At 37.4% G+C, this 18,002-nt stretch overlaps 1 protein-coding gene and 2 long non-coding RNA genes across 3 annotated transcripts; 2 read left to right on the top strand and 1 right to left on the bottom strand.

Annotated features, from left to right (window-relative positions):
* The first annotated feature begins 1,148 nt into the window (after positions 1-1,148).
* LOC309502290 (uncharacterized protein) lies at positions 1,149-16,512 on the top strand. Its single transcript, XM_082174612.1, has 8 exons — positions 1,149-1,514; positions 2,944-2,965; positions 11,397-11,579; positions 11,742-11,861; positions 12,470-12,538; positions 15,076-15,364; positions 15,527-15,583; positions 16,424-16,512. The coding sequence occupies exons 1-7, from the start codon at positions 1,512-1,514 to the stop codon at positions 15,579-15,581; spliced, it is 741 nt and encodes a 246-aa protein (XP_082030738.1). The 5' UTR covers positions 1,149-1,511; the 3' UTR covers positions 15,582-15,583; positions 16,424-16,512.
* Positions 6,263-8,165, top strand: LOC309503374. The gene is made up of 3 exons (XR_014207625.1): positions 6,263-6,395; positions 6,524-6,603; positions 8,062-8,165. It is a non-coding gene; the product is annotated as an uncharacterized lncRNA (long non-coding RNA).
* On the bottom strand, positions 8,969-10,521 carry LOC309503647. The gene is made up of 4 exons (XR_014207791.1): positions 10,462-10,521; positions 9,782-9,998; positions 9,556-9,694; positions 8,969-9,075 (listed from the first exon to the last, which is right to left on the bottom strand). It is a non-coding gene; the product is annotated as an uncharacterized lncRNA (long non-coding RNA).
* Positions 16,513-18,002: the final 1,490 nt, after the last annotated feature.

Below are 18,002 nucleotides of genomic sequence, written 5' to 3'. Positions count from 1 at the left end.
TTTTATCTGTGTTAAACTATGATATCAGTTATTGATGCATTTTAAATGTCTACGTATTACTAGGCTTATTATTAGGCTTATTATACTTGTGCATTGAAGTTTTAAAATGTATGTAATATAATACTTGAATTGAATTAAATGTTTTGGATACCAGCTTTAAATTATTGTTTTATTTATTATTTTACTGACTCGAAGTTGGCCCTGTGCATGTAAAATACCCCAAGTAGCAGGTTTTATTTATGGGAGAAAAAGGGTCTGTCTACTGGCGCCAGTAAGTTAAGCCTATTTTTGCATAACTCTGTCTGTTTTTTAGACAATAACGAGTGAAAATAGTTAGGTTAGATACATTTGAGTTGGCTTGTTTTGTTAAAAATCGATAGCTGTAATGCTTCGGTGCAGAAGGAAGCCTGTGAGCAACGAAGGTAAGTTTGCGTGCAGATTAGGCAAATTTCCACCTATTAGACAACGTTAGTCAGCTCATCATTTTTTGTTCTTCTTCACTTATAGCTCTTAAACCTTTAAAATGGAGTTTAGGAAGATGTATGTAACCACAGTCGTTAGCTTTGGTTAACTATTGAAGCCTTTTCTCTTGTCAAAAGGCTCAACGCGACCGCCGATTTTGTTTGCGTGCAGATATTAATTTCCGCCTATTTTAGACAGCCTAATATTTTGGTATTGCATCAATCATATCTCTTAAACGTTTAAAATGGAGTTTAGGAAGATGTATGTAACCACAATCATTAGATTTGAATAGCTCTTAAAGCCTTATCTCTTATCAAAAGGCTGAACACGACCGCAGACTGTGATGAACACTGCTGGCAGCAGCGACGTCTGTGTCCGTTCCATTATAATCAATGACAGCGTAACCTCGTATCTCCCTGCTCCCAAGTCATAAATCTCGTATCTCCGATTAAACATGATTTTAGGGAAATGTTGTGTTAATGTTGGTATACAACAGTATATGATAGCAATATAAGGTATAATACCAACTTTAACGATACAATGTTTAATAACTAAAAAAAAAATCAGTTTTTTTAATTTCCTGAAAAATAATGGTTTTGGAGATACGAGGATTCCGCCCGACAGCGACGATATACTCTTATTATCCATAGTTTTGATTGTCTATGTTAGCATCGATTTCTGATGACGTCATCACGTATTGCGTCATACGTCAGAAAAGCTAAGATTCTCAGCTTTCTATAGACACGTCAATCAAGCTTCTAGACCATTCAGAGCATGAGCTCTCACGTTGCAAAGTTGAGGAGGCGGGGACATTTTCATGATTTTCCAGCGGCTGCGTGCGATCATCGCAGATGAGTAGGAGTTGATGTTGGATGAGTTGGATAGTTTGGACAGTATTTTTTCGAGTTTTTGCGTGCTTTTTACAACTGGTTGGAGCGATTTGTCTTTGGACAATGGCTTCAAGAGAGTTTTTTGTTGGTGTGGATTCGGTTTTGGAGGAGCTTGATCGACTGAGAGACTGAAACTTGCAGCGTGGCAAGTAGCATACCATGCATAGACTGTAAAAAATATGGACAAAGCGTCTGTGACGTCACCCATAGACTTTCTGAAGAACGGGTTTGAAGCCGTTTATGGGGGGTATGGGCGGCGCCATCTTGGAAAATCTTGGGAAACCCTAACCCCGCCCACCTTCTGACGCAGAGCGTGTCACTCAGCTCGCTCTGCTACTCCGGTTATCTCTGTGTATATTTTAGGCAACGAAATATGTTATAAAACACCATACTAACTCTTTTCGTTTTCATTTAAAGAAATCTTAAACATTATAGCCACACAAATGTGGTTCAGGCAACGCGTATTGATTATATTCACTGCACATAACGTTTGCCTATTTATAACAAAACGAAATATAAAACACAAACCTGCCTCTTTTCGTTTTAAATATAATATAAAAATATTAAACATTTTAATATGGTCCAGGCAATATGTGCATTTGTACTAAACAACAGATGTTGCAGTAAACAACATTACAGATAATCTTCGTTGTATTAAAATTTAAAATGACAAAACTCAACCCAGTCTCTTTTTGTTAAATTTCAGTTTTATCAATATTAGCTATTATAAAAGTATAAGTAAAAGGTAAAGTTACAAGAAGCTATACAAATAAAGCAAACAATTCAGTCAAACATAAAAAGTCAGCGCTCGATCTAGTCTAACCATACAACGGTACAAGTTAAATATAGGTTATAAAGTTATGAAACTTCCCCTCAGCCAAAACGATTGCCCAGGGAACAAATTATAGATTCACGAGACCAAAAATCGCCCGTTAGATATAGACAAGACGAATTATATCTCATGTTTAACCACTACAGAGACGCCAGAGTCCGCGGCAAACCTCAAAACGTCTAGCCGATGAAAGGCTGCTCCAGGCGGGGTACATCGCGCCGAGCGCCCGGTCATCGCTGGATCTCACAACTGGATACAATTTTCATAAATCTTTATAAACCACAGATTTGAGCTTTAAACAACTACATTCTCGCCTGAAAAACTCTTAAAACTACATTTCATGATACAGAAACAGTAGTATTATATGTCAACTGTATTAAAAAATGGCGCTTCTTATGTTGTCATTCTCCGTGGCGCTGCCTTTCAGCTGTCAATCAAGCTGTCAATCAAAGTTAACCACGCCCTTATTGTCATACATTTTATATCTAAATACTATCTAAACTAACGAGTTAGAAAAAAATTCACTACCCTCGCCGTTGTCAGGCACTCGGAACCTATCGAAAAATCCAATAAAAGTCCATGGGACCAACCTGTAAAAACATGATTTTATGCTGTGAAAACGGACATTTTAACATGGGGGCTATGGACATTTGCTCCCTTTTGGGACCTTCCCCTAGCGGATTTTCGATGTATTGCAGTTTTTCGCACTTCCGGGTAGGCTTCATTTTTCAGATCAGAATGTTGCCCCTTGATACCATGAGGGCGAAGACCCTGCATTTGAGTGAGTAAACTTATAAACATTAGCTGTGTCCCAATGTGAAGACTGCATCCTTCGAAGGCTGCGGACTTCAAACGATGCAGCCTATGCGTCCTCCGAACGACACACCATGTAGCCTTCGTAGGATTTCCTAATTGTGCAGCCAGGTGTTCCCGATTACCGCTCCAGGCGCCAAGCAACGGTGCGAGAGTATGCTGCCATCCTGACAATTCATTTGATATAATTAAGTAAACAGCTATGGAGCCAGAATTGGCTATTGTCATTTTTATGTTTTATTTTTTACTGGAGGACCAGGTCATGTAGGCCTACTTTCGGCTTAGCCGAAGATTCAAATGTTCATTTATATCTTACCTTGATGCGATTTTGTAGGCTAGTGTATTCTTTTTATTATGCACATAAATGGACCATGGTAAATATATTTACACAGGTTTTCAACCCTATTTGAATATAAAACTCAGTTGAATATAAAAAGTCCAGTGCGAATGCTACTCCCACTCGTCATCGGCAGCTGTCAGTCACTGTTGCTAGGCGACAAGAACAATCCTCCTTCGCTAGACCGGTCCGAGCGCTTCAGATGCGCTCTTTGAAATGGGACGGTGCTGTAGTTAGCAACAATTTGTTAATATTGTGACAATAGGCCTACATTTTGTTACATACCAGTGGTGGTATGTAAGGAACTACATCGTTAATACTCGAAGTGATTTTCCCACACAGGACAGCAACACTACAAAATTATTTTACAATATGATGCATTGTTTTACAATAAACTACACAAAAGTATATAGTTTAAATGTATCAACCTTGAAAATATTCAGAAGTAAAATGCAACATATGCAGTAATATAAAAGCAGAACCATCATAAAAACCCTGACAATGTTTTTTTTCCTCCAGAATTCCTTTACTTTTACTCTTGATGCCTTAAGTAGGCCTACATTAGAGTATGGAAGATAAGTTTGCTTAACTAAGGTTTGAAATATATGACTAGTAGTTTTTCCCCAAAGCGGTATTAGTGGTTATTTAAAGTACTTCAGTGTAATAAAGTATCTCAATATTTATTCCATGAGTCAGCCCTGCAAACCTGTTGGTAGACGTGTATAGTGTAAATATGCAGTCAAACACTCTGGAGAGCATCCCAGATGATGTCCCACCAGCAGACGCCTTACCAGGGTCTCTATTGTGGAGCCCATCCCGGTCCAGCAGCAAACCAGGGTTTCCCACTCAGCGGAATAAAAGTCTACATCATTTTTTCTTTATGTTGATTTTGATATGTTTAAAATATGTTGTAAATAGTTGGGGGGAAAAAGTTATAGAAGAATTTGTTTCATGTAGAAATTATGACTGTCATTACAAAAATAAACAATGTCCCGAGCAATGAATTCTCTTTTATTTACACATTTAAAGTTGCATAATTTTTTTTTCCTTTTAAAAAATATAAGTGAAAAAAAGTTAAACAAGAATATATATATATATATATATATATATATATATATATATATATATATATATATATATATATACTGTATATATATACATACATATTTCTCAATGATTCTTTCAAGAGAAGAAAACAGCCTGTCCATTCTCTCTTGTGCTCTCCTCGCCTCTGCAGTCCCATGTCTTCTCTAATCAAGTCCAAAAACTCGTCCTCTCTGTCTTGCCTTCATCATGGTGCTGGTGCTGATGCTGCTGGTCCTGGTCCTGGTGCTGATGCTGATGCTGCTGCCTCTGGCTCTTCCTCTTCTTGGTCACACACTGCTGAACTCGGCCCTGGTGTGTCCTCAGGGATTGAGGCAATGAGGGTGCAATGCCTCTGTCCCAACAGATCATCTATGAGGACAAACCAGGGCCAAGTTTCAGCAGTGGGTTTCCCACTCACACCCTCTCCTGTCCCAGGACACGTGCAATCCTAAGGCAGAGCAAATTAACCATGGCTTGTTAATAACAACAGCACAATACATTTCAGCAAAGATGTGATCTCAACTTTCTTACTTTGTATTTTTAAAATCATATTCATGAATACTCAAATTTGGTTAAAACCTTTGTAGACATAGCTTGCATGACAGCACTACAAAAACACATAAAAGTGAAACCCCATTGCCTTATCTACTGCTTTTCTTATTGTTGTGGGCTTTATAGGGTGAGTGATATTTCTTATTTACACAATTAGACAGACTAGTGCATATATTACAATAAAATTTAATTTAATTTATTTCGTTTATTTATTTTTTTAATTGCAGTTTAATATATTGAGCTGTCTGCTCCTTGCTCCTGAAACAATTATTAAACTAATATTAGCACAAGTTTTGCCTCAGACCACCTGACAAATGAAGCCACGCAATGGTGATGGAGTTAAGATGAAGTTCATAAGAAAGAAAAACTTGTGGCTTTTAACTGTGGTTTCACTAGCTATTTGAGTAAATGAAAACATAATACTTACATTTAAATGTGAATTTGCCGTCCACCAGCGAACTCTCGGCCGTCATTTTTTTTTTTAGAAAAATGCTGTCGTCACCGACGCGCGATGACTTATGGGGTAGGATAGTCCGCTAAGTGTCCATTTATGTATCCTTCCTTTCACGGGGAAACGAAGGGTGCATTTGGCGTCGCTTTAGCCTTCGTCGCGCCGCGATGACGCAACCGGCCTTCGAATACGGACTTCGGAGGATGCAGAATTGACCTTTCGCCGGCTCCTCCCCCAAAACGGCCATTGTCCAATCACACATCATAGCAACCGTTACTATGTGAGCAGGTCCGACAAACAATTGACTCCAAGCAAGATGGTGAAGCGGTGCGCACACGGCGTTTGTAAATCGGATAGTAGATACCCCGAGAGATTGTCTGGAGGAGTTTTGTTTTTTCCATTTCCAAAGCCGAAAACGCAACGTGAGCGGTGTCTACAATGGATCAAACAGTGTGGACGGCCCCACTCCCAGTTAAATGTGTCGAACATTACAAAGCATAAATACGTCTGCTCAAATGTAAGACTAACAGCTTAACTTAAGTTACTTAACTAACGTTAGTTAACTTACCGTGTTGTCTAACATTAGATCTACTAACTAGAGGCAAGAACACAAATTGGACAAAAGTTATGATTACCATGGATATCATTGCCAGAATGTTAACCTACTCTCTAAGCTAAGTTTAACGAGCCCTTTAGCTTTAGCCAACAGTAACATGTTAACTAACGCTAGCTACATTAGCTGCTGTTGTGTTGGGTCTTTGAGCTCCCCAACTTAATTTTTTTTATCAGTTTACAACAAAGTCGAACATAGCGCCCCAACAAGCAACTTTAAATAATTTTGTTTTTATCTCTCATGTAGCATTTTATGAACGGAAAACCTACCCCTGAGTTCCCCAATCCCGTAAATGCTGTGCAAGGGCCTAACCCAGCTAAGGAGAAGCTTGGAGGCTGTCGAAAGTCGCCCAAAAAACGGTAGGCCAATTTATAAATATGATAAGCACTAATGGTAATAGTGCTTATCAACATGTTACATTTATAAGTTACTGTAAATAAGTTAAAGGGTGATGATGCTCATGTACAAAACGTGTGTACATACGCAGAGTCTGTGTGCAGAATGCCTCCTCCGGTTCCACCTCCACTACTGATACAGGAGAGTGTCAACAACATGCTTATGAAAGTGGTGAGTGGAACGCATTTTTCACATTACTACTGGCGTAAATGTATTTACTGTATTGTTTTCAATGATAAAATAGGCAGCAATGGGTTTCAGACATTTGATCTGTTCTTTTATTGGCAAATTCTCAGTTCATAGGTCAATCCAACATTGTTAGTTACAAAAGTAACTAGTTATAACGTTAGATATATACAGGAATACAAGTGCATCTCTCCCCAAATAAGATAAATATACAGGAATACAATAAATAATAATAAATTACAATTTATTGATCAATATAAACAGGAATATATATATATATATATATATATATATATATATATATATATATATATATATATATATATATATACATATATACAGGAATACAAGTGCATCTCTCCCCAAATAAGATGCAGTACCAAATCAAGCTGGATATTGGTGAAGAAAAAGCCGTGTGCAGAATCAAAATCAAACTCAAAAGAATGTGGACTGAGAAAAATTAATCTGTGACTGCACTTTTGCACTGTGGCGTTTTGCTCACCATTTTCAGTTTCAACTTTTGCCAAAAGAATATTACAATGTTAAAGTAACTTGCTCAACACTGCGAACCAAACAATCGAACAAAATAAGAATCACTGGCACATAATATAGAAGTTAAAGAAGAATGCATCAAGCTTGCACTTCATTTGTTCCCATTTTGCAGCATCAGAATGCATTCTCTCTAGGTGGTAGTCTTCTTCACATTTAACAAAGAAATCACACCAGGACATACCTGAGAGACCAAGCTGCCCCATTATTTGATAATGATGGGCATGACACTTGTTTAATTTATAGCTGCCATCAACCTGCTTGCAAAGGTAGGGACACTCTGTGAAGCTATTCTTGGAAGGGCACTTAATTTCTAAAAGGCCGTAGTTTGAGCTTTCACTCCCTCTCTCTATCACCTTACGGTCAGGTGACGTACCAAGGTGTGGGGCATTGGGATTTACAACAAAACGACATGGATACACTAGATGACCTGTGAGCTTGGTGTAATGTATCGCTGCTATAGGCTCTTGTTCTATGCCTCTTTTCATGGCCTTAGTTTGAACTGATCCTGCGCTCTTTAAACTTTTAGCTAGTTTTTCATGGTCAGCTCTCCTAGAGCAGATTCTTTTAAAAGAAGTTGATGTGATTCGGCCAGACCTTGCGTTAAACCATAAGTTGTTTGTGCTCTGTTCTCTGGTCTCCTGTTCCAGAGCTATAGAATCAGGCAAAGAAATGCTCAGTTCTGTGTAACGATGCATGGCACTTTCATTTAGCACTGTGCAGAAGCCGGCAGGTTGGGATGGCAGGGGAAAGTTGGGCAGGTCATCTGGTTGTCTAAATGTAGCTGCTCCAGGGTCAACACAAGGCTCTCCAATTTGACTAACCAGTGGCAGCTGTAAAAGGTGAGAACAATAAATTATAATCATTAATGTGCAAACATATTTTTCTTTACAGAGAGTCCTGAGCACCCCCCACTTCCTGGATGCCAGCGGGAAATGGAGCCTGAGGAGGAGCAGTCATGTCAGAGCACTGAAAAGGAGAAGGAATTGGAAGCAGAAAACAACAACATTAAATTGCAATTGTCTTTACAAGAAACTGAATTAAAAAGCCTTAAAGCACAAATTGGCACATTTAAAAAGAAAACTCTAACACCTGAACTTCTTAAAAGCAGTGAAATCCACAAGATGTTGGAATACAGTACAGGGTTTACATATGAACGATTCAATCAACTGTGCACAATATTTGACATTCCAAATGATCCACACACCACTCAAACAAATGTACCCCTAAACTACAAGCACAATGATTGGCAAATAACAGAGATGCCCCTCCGTACTCAGTTGCTGTTTGTTTTAATGAAACTCCGCAACAACGAAGACTTAAAAAGCCTTGCCTTCAGATTTAATATAAACATGCAAGCAGCAAGTAATATTTTCAATTCTTGGATTCATTATATGTTTGATGTATTAGGTGAATTACCAATTTGGCCTCACAGAGACGTCATAACACAAAACATGCCAGAAACTTACAATGTAGACTACCCGACCACATTTGCAATATTAGACTGCACAGAGCTAAAAATTGAAAGGCCAACATCACTGGTGTTGCAAAGCCAGAGCTATTCAAACTACAAAAGTACAAACACACTAAAATCACTAGTTGCCTGTGACCCCCGTGGTGCTGTGATTTTTTCATCTGCCCTGTTTACAGGAGCAATGTCAGACAAGGAGCTAGTCAGGCAGTGTGGCATCCTCCCGCTACTAGAGAAACTTATAGACAGTGGCTATTTGCAAAGAGGGGATGGCATTATGGCTGATAAGGGCTTTTTAATCGAGGAAGAGATGCAGGCACTTGGACTGAAGTTAAACCTGCCACCGTTTTAAAGGTCTAAGAGGCAAATGCCAGCTGGGGATGTGCTGGTGACAAAGCGCATTGCAAAGCACAGGGTGCATGTAGAGAGGGCCATCGCTAAAATAAAAAAGTTCAAGATAGTGTCAGGCAAAATTCCTAATACACGGTTAGGGATTATAAATCACATCTGGTATGTGGTGAGCATGCTTTCAAACTTCCAGCCACACATACTAAAGTAAGAGTCAGTCAGGGACAGTAGTAACAAAGCATGAAAACAAAGTATTGCTACATCATATATTACAAATGTTTTAACTGTTATTTTTACTGCATTTTGTAAGCCTGCAATAGTTAAGTCCTATAAACAGATTTCTGGATACTATGTGGTTAAATCCTTGTTTAATGTGTTTTTGTGTCTGTGTATAGTATGTCAGGCCAATGATTATTATTATTTTTACATTGTAAAACCATTTAAAATTGTAACTTCATGATTTTACTGAAACCCCAATAAACCTGTGAGGGAAAATCTTTTCTACAACAGTAAGTAATGCTACTATTGATTCTGACTGGTTTGTTTACATCTTTGATTGTTCATCTTACCTGGTGGCTTAGACCGCACCCCAATGCATATTTCCTGCCTTCAATTTCGATCTCTGGTGCAGCTTCATCAGCTATGTAGCTTATGGGTGCATCAGTCATCTCCCTAAGTAGACCATGTACTCCTGTCCCTAACTCTTTCCTATAACAATACATGCTGGTGAGTATTGTCATGTGACAGTACACAGAAATATATTCAGAACAGTGTGATGGTGGGACGGGGACGTACTTATTATGAACGTAACTGGACATGATGGGTTTCCGTTTGCGGTTGACTTTGGCCTTAGCTGCCACCACACTACTCACAGGTTGTCCAGTGATTTTTTTTACCCCTGGCTTTGTGCCATTGCTGGGGCTGGCTTGTGGAAGAGATGTCCTCACTTCTGGCACGGCACAGGTCCAGTGTGTGCATAAGGCCCACAATATGGGAGCAAAACCCTGGTGAACTAAATTAAGACGAATTACAGAAGTAGCATTAGTTATTAATGTTATTAGTTATGTTATTAGTGTTAGCTGTTTTCAGAATCAGAATGTTTTATATCCATTGTTGAACATAATTCACAACTAGGAAATAGCTTTGGCTTAGTTAAAGGTGCATAACAGATATAATAAAATAAAATGGATATTATATTTTGTTTGATCTATTTCGTTTTATTATATTATCTGTCATGCACCTTTAACTAAGCCAAAGCAATTTCCTATTTGGGAATTATGTTCAACAATGGATATAAAACATTCTGATTCTGATTCACAAAACGGCTATTCTCAAAACAACAGAGAAATGTTAGTTAGCTTTGAATGGCTTTGACGCACATGTAGGTTTAACAACATAACGTTACCCTTGTATTTTCACAAAATAGCTACTCGCAATAGACAATAATAGACCATAACATATGAAAGAGAACTTACCCGGCAGTGCAAGAGCATGACTGGTCCACAAGGCTGTGCTGGTTGCATTTGAGGTACAGGTCATGGGGTTTCTCTGATTTCGCTTGAGACCGGTAAGCATTAGCCTCAATAGTAGTCGTGTCTCCTTCCTTGTGTATTTTTATTTGTTGAATATATCCCTCCACTGCGTACTGTAACCCCTTTTGCCTCGATCTGGAGGATATCGCGGAGGTATTGTTCCAAAAAAGGTCACTGACACGCACGGGTATAGTTCCCATCATGGCAATCTGCAATCTGTCGCGCTGGTTTGGACCATTTGTTTGTCGGACGTAGCAACAGTAACTAAGGGGGGCGTGGCTCGGCGAAAGGTCAATTGAATTGGGACAGCCTTCATCGCGCCGCGGTGACGCAATCGGCCTTCAAATGCGACCTCCGAAGTGTGCAGCCTTTGAATTGGGACATCCTTCGTCGCTCCGCTGTGACGTTTCGACGCGCAGCTGTGACGCAATCGGCCTTCAAATACGGCCTTCGGAGGATGCAGACTTCACATTGGGACACAGCTACAGTGTTTGTGTATTTCATGAACAAATGCATGCAACAATACAAAATATGCATGCAACAGACATAAAGAAATAACATGTGCGTGCCAAAAGAAATATCAGATCCCATGCATGCACGCTAATTCAAATTAGCATGGGTTATTTTGCTAAGCGTGTGCGTAACGTTAGTTATTTTTTTGTCGCGTAAATGTATGTGTGCATGTCTGTTGCATGCATAATTGAGATTATTTTTGCATGCAAATACATGTGCAAAAATAAACGTGCACATATGCATGCCATAGTTCAAATAAGCTTAAGTTTTTTTTTACTTTTTTGCGCCCACGTGTGCTAAAATAATGTTACATGCAGATTTGTAATTTTCCACGCATTTGTTGCATTTTTTTTTTCATTTTGTAGACATTGCAGTGGTAAACCGTTTCATTCTTTACCAGCACCTCTGCACATCTCAGAACAAAAGTCCTCTCAGCCAGAAGGAGTTTAGAGAGAGACTTGTGTCTGAGCTGGCAGCACCTCAGATGCCCCAGAGCCGCCCACATCCACATCTCATGCCCCAGAGCCGCCAGTGTGGTGGTTACAAAAGTAGATACGTAATTGTAAATCATTAAGTAGATAAATAGTAGTAAATATGTTATATGTAAGATATATGGATGACAAGAGAATTTATTCCTTAAATGTGTTTATTTCGTTGATTAATGTTCCCTGCTCAATCGTTCGATTATTTGATTGCTTTTCCTTTGGGAGGTGTTCGCCTGCTTGAGGAGGGGGCGCGGGCGCGCGCGCGCTGCTCAAACAATACAGACTTTGATGATGTGCAGCAGCTCCGTGTCTGTGTTAATTTATTTATCTATTTCCCCTCATCAGGTATGAACTATGGATAGTAAAACAATAAGAGTATGTTTTTAATATGTAAGAGTTTAAGAAATGTTAACTACATTGTTTAAAGTGTTTAAGTTTACTGTTATTACGGACATGTAAAAGTTCGCTTCAAGTCACGTCTGTGTGCTGCGTCACGCGTGCTAGTTACACATTTCCATGCTAGTGATGGAGACCATGCGGTCTCAGAGAAAATACGCCATATTAGAGTAAAGTCCACAAATAACATGTGTTGTGGTGAAATAATACGATGAGTAAGTTGTAAGTGCCAAATAACTGTGAAAATGAGTGTCTGTACTAAAAAGTGTATCAGAAAGAATAATTCTATTCACATGGAAAATGTCATAAATGTTATCAGTGAATATCTCATAGTACATAATGCTTAATCTGTAGACACAGCAGTAAAGGGAAAATACTGTATGTATATGTAGTTATATATTTTGTGATTACTACTCTTGAAATTATGCGCTGTCATTGATTGACATAAGAGTGATTGAACTGTTTTACATTGCAATAAAACAATACAGACTTTGATGATATGCAGCAGCAGCAGCTCCGTGTCTGTGTTAATTTATTCATCTATTTCCCCTCATCAGGCGGTGAGGGTACTACACCCGCTTCTACATCTCATGCCCCAGAGCCGTCCACATCTGCCACAGCAGCAGGTGAACAATGTTTTCCAGAGTACTTTGGGTCCGATGCCGCAAGTGGGAGGAGAGTTTGTGCTTTGTGCAAACTTTCAGGCCTCAAGTAAAGACTCCTATGTACTGTACAAAGTGCAATGTACCCTTGTGCTTGGTGCCATCTAGAAACTGTTTTAGAAAATGGTACACTGATGGACACTCTAAATAATGTCTTGTCATTTCATCAACAGTTGCAACCAAACAAACAAACAAACAAAAACTACAACTTGGGCTTGTTTTTTCTTCTTTCTTCTATAGTAACTTGTTGACTTTTTATAGTTACTATATGCTGTATATAGTTATTTTATATCTTAGATTTGTATATTGTGTTTTTGCACTGTTTTTTGCACATTTTTCTCTAAAACATTTATTTTGTTGAAGTTTATTATCTTTGTGTATAATAAAATACAAGAATTGCTACATTCTCATACCTCACTAATTTTTCCTCCCTTCAGTTAAATCTAAATAACTTTTCTTTAGAAGGTGATATCAAGAAGATATTTTTTCCACTGGTTACTGCCACATAGAGGATTCAAAAGAAACCTTCCGCAGGGAAATACACCAAACAGGTCCTAAATTACAGACTCTCAAATAAAAACTTAATTAAAAAATTTATCAATATCTGACTTTTTATCCTTGTTTATCATAAAATTGTGAATAAATACAACAAAATATATGCAATATTCCACCACTGTGTTAAAATTTAGAGTGTTTTCTGTAAAAAGAGACAATTTTTATCCATTTACTCCAATGCATGTGGGTAGGACGCAATATTAAATTCAGGTATGCCCAATTCTTTTAGCAATCAAAAATGGAAACTGTAAAAGTAGACTTGGAGACACCGGTGACTCCTTTCCGATAAATCTCTAACTTTTTTTTTTAGAAGGAGATATCAAAAAAAAAAAAATTTCCCCCTGTTTACTGCCACCTAGTGGAATCAAAAGAAACTTTCTGAAGGGATATAGAAAAAAAAAGGTAAAAATTATTTTTTTTTTAAATAAAATATTAATTAAAAACTGTATCAAAAAATGACTTTTTATATGTGTTTATCATAAAATTGTGAATATATACAATATAATATATGCAATATTCCACCACTGTGTTAAAATTCAGAGTGTTTTCTGTAAAATGAGACCATTTTTATCCATTTACTCCAATGTATGTGGGTAGGACGCTCTTTTAAATTCAGGTATGCCTAATTCTCAAAAAAATCCAAAATATGTTGCAGAGCTGAAGAGGTTAAAACATTTGAATCGCATCATGCCTAGTAAGAACAGAGTTAAGGCCCATTCACACCAACAATTACTATAACTATACAGGAATGGGATATTTCTGGGGGGGAAATGGCCTTAATTTCTAAATAAATTGTAAAATGTTACATTTTCGAATACATTTATTGTATGCACGGATTGCTTGTGACTGCGCTGCGCGAGCTCACAGCGGCAGACTATTAGCATGTTAGCCAGGGCCAAACGAGAGTAGAAATCGACATTGCAACGCTTTAACTCGCCTGTAGCCCGGTGACTTTATGAATTTTGACAATGCACAGTTGTGAGAATGTTATATGGCTTAGTGCGATCATCAAACCACTACAGTTGTGATTATATAAATATACTGTATAGTCTGGCATGTTTCAGAGTAAAACTTAGTTCATGTTCAGTTTCGATTCAGTGTAAATGCTACTCTGCATGCGCTCTGTGTGTGTTTGAGACGCTTATAATCTGCATTCTTCCCGAATAGTTCATAAATCTGTTGTTGTCAACAGAGTTTTCCACCAAAATAAAAGTTCAATTGATTTAATGTTTGAAAGCAAAGATATTAAGGCAACCATAAATGTTAGTACTGTAATTTTACTGTAAAATAAAAATAAAATATTAATATTGTTGTTGTGTTTGTTAATAACAATTCTATATTTTATATAACATATTAAATTAACGCAATATATTATTAAATTAACGCAATATATTATTAAATACTCTATCTGTACATTTTACAATACATAATAGTATGTACTAATTTAATAAAATATATTTTTATTTTGTGTTCCTTCTCTTTTGTCTTTAGCTGATCACATGCCTGACTATATTATCGTCCACACCAATGCACAATAACGTTCTGTCGTTTATGTCTGCAACTATAAACACTCGAGCTCTTTAAAGTCTGGTGGATTCTGATTGGCTAACTGGTGGGTTCTGATTGGCTAACTGGTGGGTTCTGATTGGCTAACTGGTCAATGTTTTAATCGTTCATTAAAATCGTTCTGAAAGTGATTCTACCGATGCCGATATTGTTATCTCTGTCGTGTGGACTCTGCTATCCTTTTAAATTTAGAATGATTTTTAAAACTATATATTTTATGTTTACGTAATATCGTTTTAAACATCGTGCTTGGTGTGAACAAGCCTTTGGGCTTAAAATAAAAAGAACAATGACAAGCGGAAAAAAATAAATCTTTCATTTTCTTTATTTTGGTTCATCAACAGTTTGGTTTTCCTGACGTTTCTTCTCTCTTCCTATAGAATATAAATCTGTCCTCCATGTTCCAGTCGAAGAGCTCGTTCTGCTCTCTCAGGGGAGGAAGGGTTCGTCCTCGTCTTCCTCGTCGGCGGCGGGATCGCTCAGACAGCGCATGAGTCACTGCGGCTCTTTATCATCATCCTTGTACGCCATTTTGTCCTTGCTCTCCTTCGCAAGAGAGGGTGCTTTCATCACCAGGCCGCCCTCCTCCTTGCTCTCCTTCGGCTGGCTTGCTTTGCTGCCGAACTCTTCCCGCATGTTGCCGGACTCCGGGGTCTGCGGTGAGGCCAGGTCCACTTTAATAGTTAATAGCTCGTGGACACTGCATGTGGTTGAAGACCAAGAGCGCTTCGCAGAAGTAACGGTACAAGGTCTTGTCCGTGCTTGGGACCTCTTTGTTCATTTCCAGGTCCCCGCGGATCCTGAGGACGTCAGACTTAGACAACGGGCCAGGTCCACTTTAATAGTGGGGATGCTCTCTGTGCCAGCCTTGATGCCCCACGCTTGAGGGTCTGTTTCAGAGAAGAGGGAAATCTATCACACTAAACCTCTTTCTTAATCAGTATTTTACTCCAGTGTTCTAACAAACTGAATTAAAGATAAATTAAATAAAAAAAATATATACACAAAAAAACCCTCAAATTTAAACGAAAATTTTAATATATTAATCACATTAAAATAAAACAAATCAAAATATTTATAAAATACAATATTATAGTATATAAATAATAGTAAAATAGCACTGTTTTACTTAAAGATAAATGAACTTAAAAAGCATAAGTATAATTAATTATAGAATTGGCTATGCATTATAAATATTTTTTGAGGTTTTTTTTGTGTGTTCAAAGTAAAAATCTAAAATATTTTTATAAAGTTTGTTTGAAACAAGATTTTTTTTTTTTATATTTATCAATTAACATTCTAAAAAATATATAGTCTAATGCAATTAAATAAGCACAATTTAGTAAGATTAAAGTATTTTTACTGGAAAATAAATGAATACTGATTAAAAAAATTTGTTACAGTGCAAACAGTTCATTTATGCAATTTACTAATTCAAATATATAATTCACTGTAATAAGGGATTCAAGATGGTTTTCTGATTATTGCAATATGATGCATTTCTTGATTCTATCCATTGATACTATAGCTTATGCCAAAGTACTATAGTTATTTTTACTACTGTAAACCATAGTAATTCACTAGTGTCTGCTATATTCACTATATCTAATATCCATTTACCACAATTGTATTGTAACAATAACTTGTAGATGTTTGTAAGGAATATGGCTTGATTGTGTTGTTGAACATGGAAAGTTATGCATATGATTAAATCTGCTGAATCAATAGGGGGCGCTGTGCAACAACTGAAACCTGAGTGATCAACCGCACACTCACTGAGAGGAAAGACCCGGCGCTGCAGAGACAGATTTCAGTGACACAACAGGATCTTAAAGTCATGTGATCCAGCAGAGAAAGCGTGCGCTCACCTGAAGCCAGTCGAGCTCCAGTAATGGTCGGGGAATCAGGAGGCGGAGCTGGAACAGTGAGGCGATTGTTCATCAGTGATATCTGAAAGAAACAGTCTATTATGATTAATAAAGCACATTCCAGCTATCAGTGGCTTTAACTGAGATGAGTTTTGGTGGCCAGTAACTTATATACTGCCAATATACATATATAATAGAGTACATATGAATAAGGCCATTGGAAACGACAACTTATCTAATCAGCTAATATTGATATTTTTTTCATATCCAATGATGAATCAATCAAACGTTAACGTCAAACCTTCTTTTCCAGCTCTATCATCCTCTTGTGTTTGATGGGGTCGTTCCAGTCGTCCTCGAACGGATCAGCCACCAGCATGTGTCTATTGTACGAGCGCAGCTGAAAAAGCAGAAGACAATCTAGCTTGATCTGAATAACTCTCACGAGTGAATGAAACCGAAAGAAGCCTGGTTTGAGAGTGTGAAGTGAAGTGCTGACTCACTCTCTGGCGGGTCTTCTGCAGGTTTGTGCGCAGGATCTTATGGATTTCTTCCTCACAGGACTTGGAGAGCTGCGGCTTAGGCTGGATGTTCCTGGAAAACAAAGGGAAAAACTCATTATCCTAGAATAAAAAATAAATAAATCAGACCCATACATTCTATAAACAATCCATGAACTCCTTATGTTCTATTTACAGTAATGGCCAAAAGTGAGATAGACATCTTCACCCTTTATTTGAATATTATTAAAGATTTTGTAAGCAGATTGCAGAGTATTGCTTGGGGGCAATTTTTTTGTGTGTGATAACGCAATTATAATTTTTTATATAATTTTTGGTTATATAATTTTTGGCCAGGCTGTCATACGATATAAAAAAATTATGAACACATGCAAAAAAAAAAAAAAAGAAGAAGAAAGAACCAATGAATATCACAGTAGCAACTGATTATGTTGTAGTCAATATATGCTTTTTGTTTTTGCATAGTAAAATAAAACCTGTAGTTTGCCCTTTTTTTTGCCAAATAATATTGTCAGCTAAAAACATCAACCAAGTTCAGTGTTTTGTTCTTCCCTCATATTTTAAATATCTTATAAATAGAAACTATTCCTCATATATTGATGGTTTAATTAAACTTGTAGGGACATTAAAAACAAATATCCACTTTTTCTCCTGAATATAATTCCACACATTCTCCATTCATTGCATCAATTCCTTTCAGATTCCTTTCATTCTATGTTCTATATGCATTCTAAAAACTTGTTCTGTGCAATGCTTCATATGCATTTTTCACAATCCATTACATATTTTGCATGCATTCAACACATTCTCTTAATATTCATTCACATTCCAAAAATTCCACACGTTCTACTACAATATTCCATGCATTCAATATACTAATGCTATAAACATGCTATAATCATTCTTTAAATTCAAAGC

This window comes from Leuciscus leuciscus (assembly GCF_965113295.1).
Source record: "Leuciscus leuciscus genome assembly, chromosome: 1".
NCBI classification, from domain to species: Eukaryota; Metazoa; Chordata; class Actinopteri; order Cypriniformes; family Leuciscidae; genus Leuciscus; species Leuciscus leuciscus.
The sequence above is the reverse complement of the archived record's forward strand: the minus strand, read 5'-3'. Positions and strand labels throughout refer to the sequence as shown.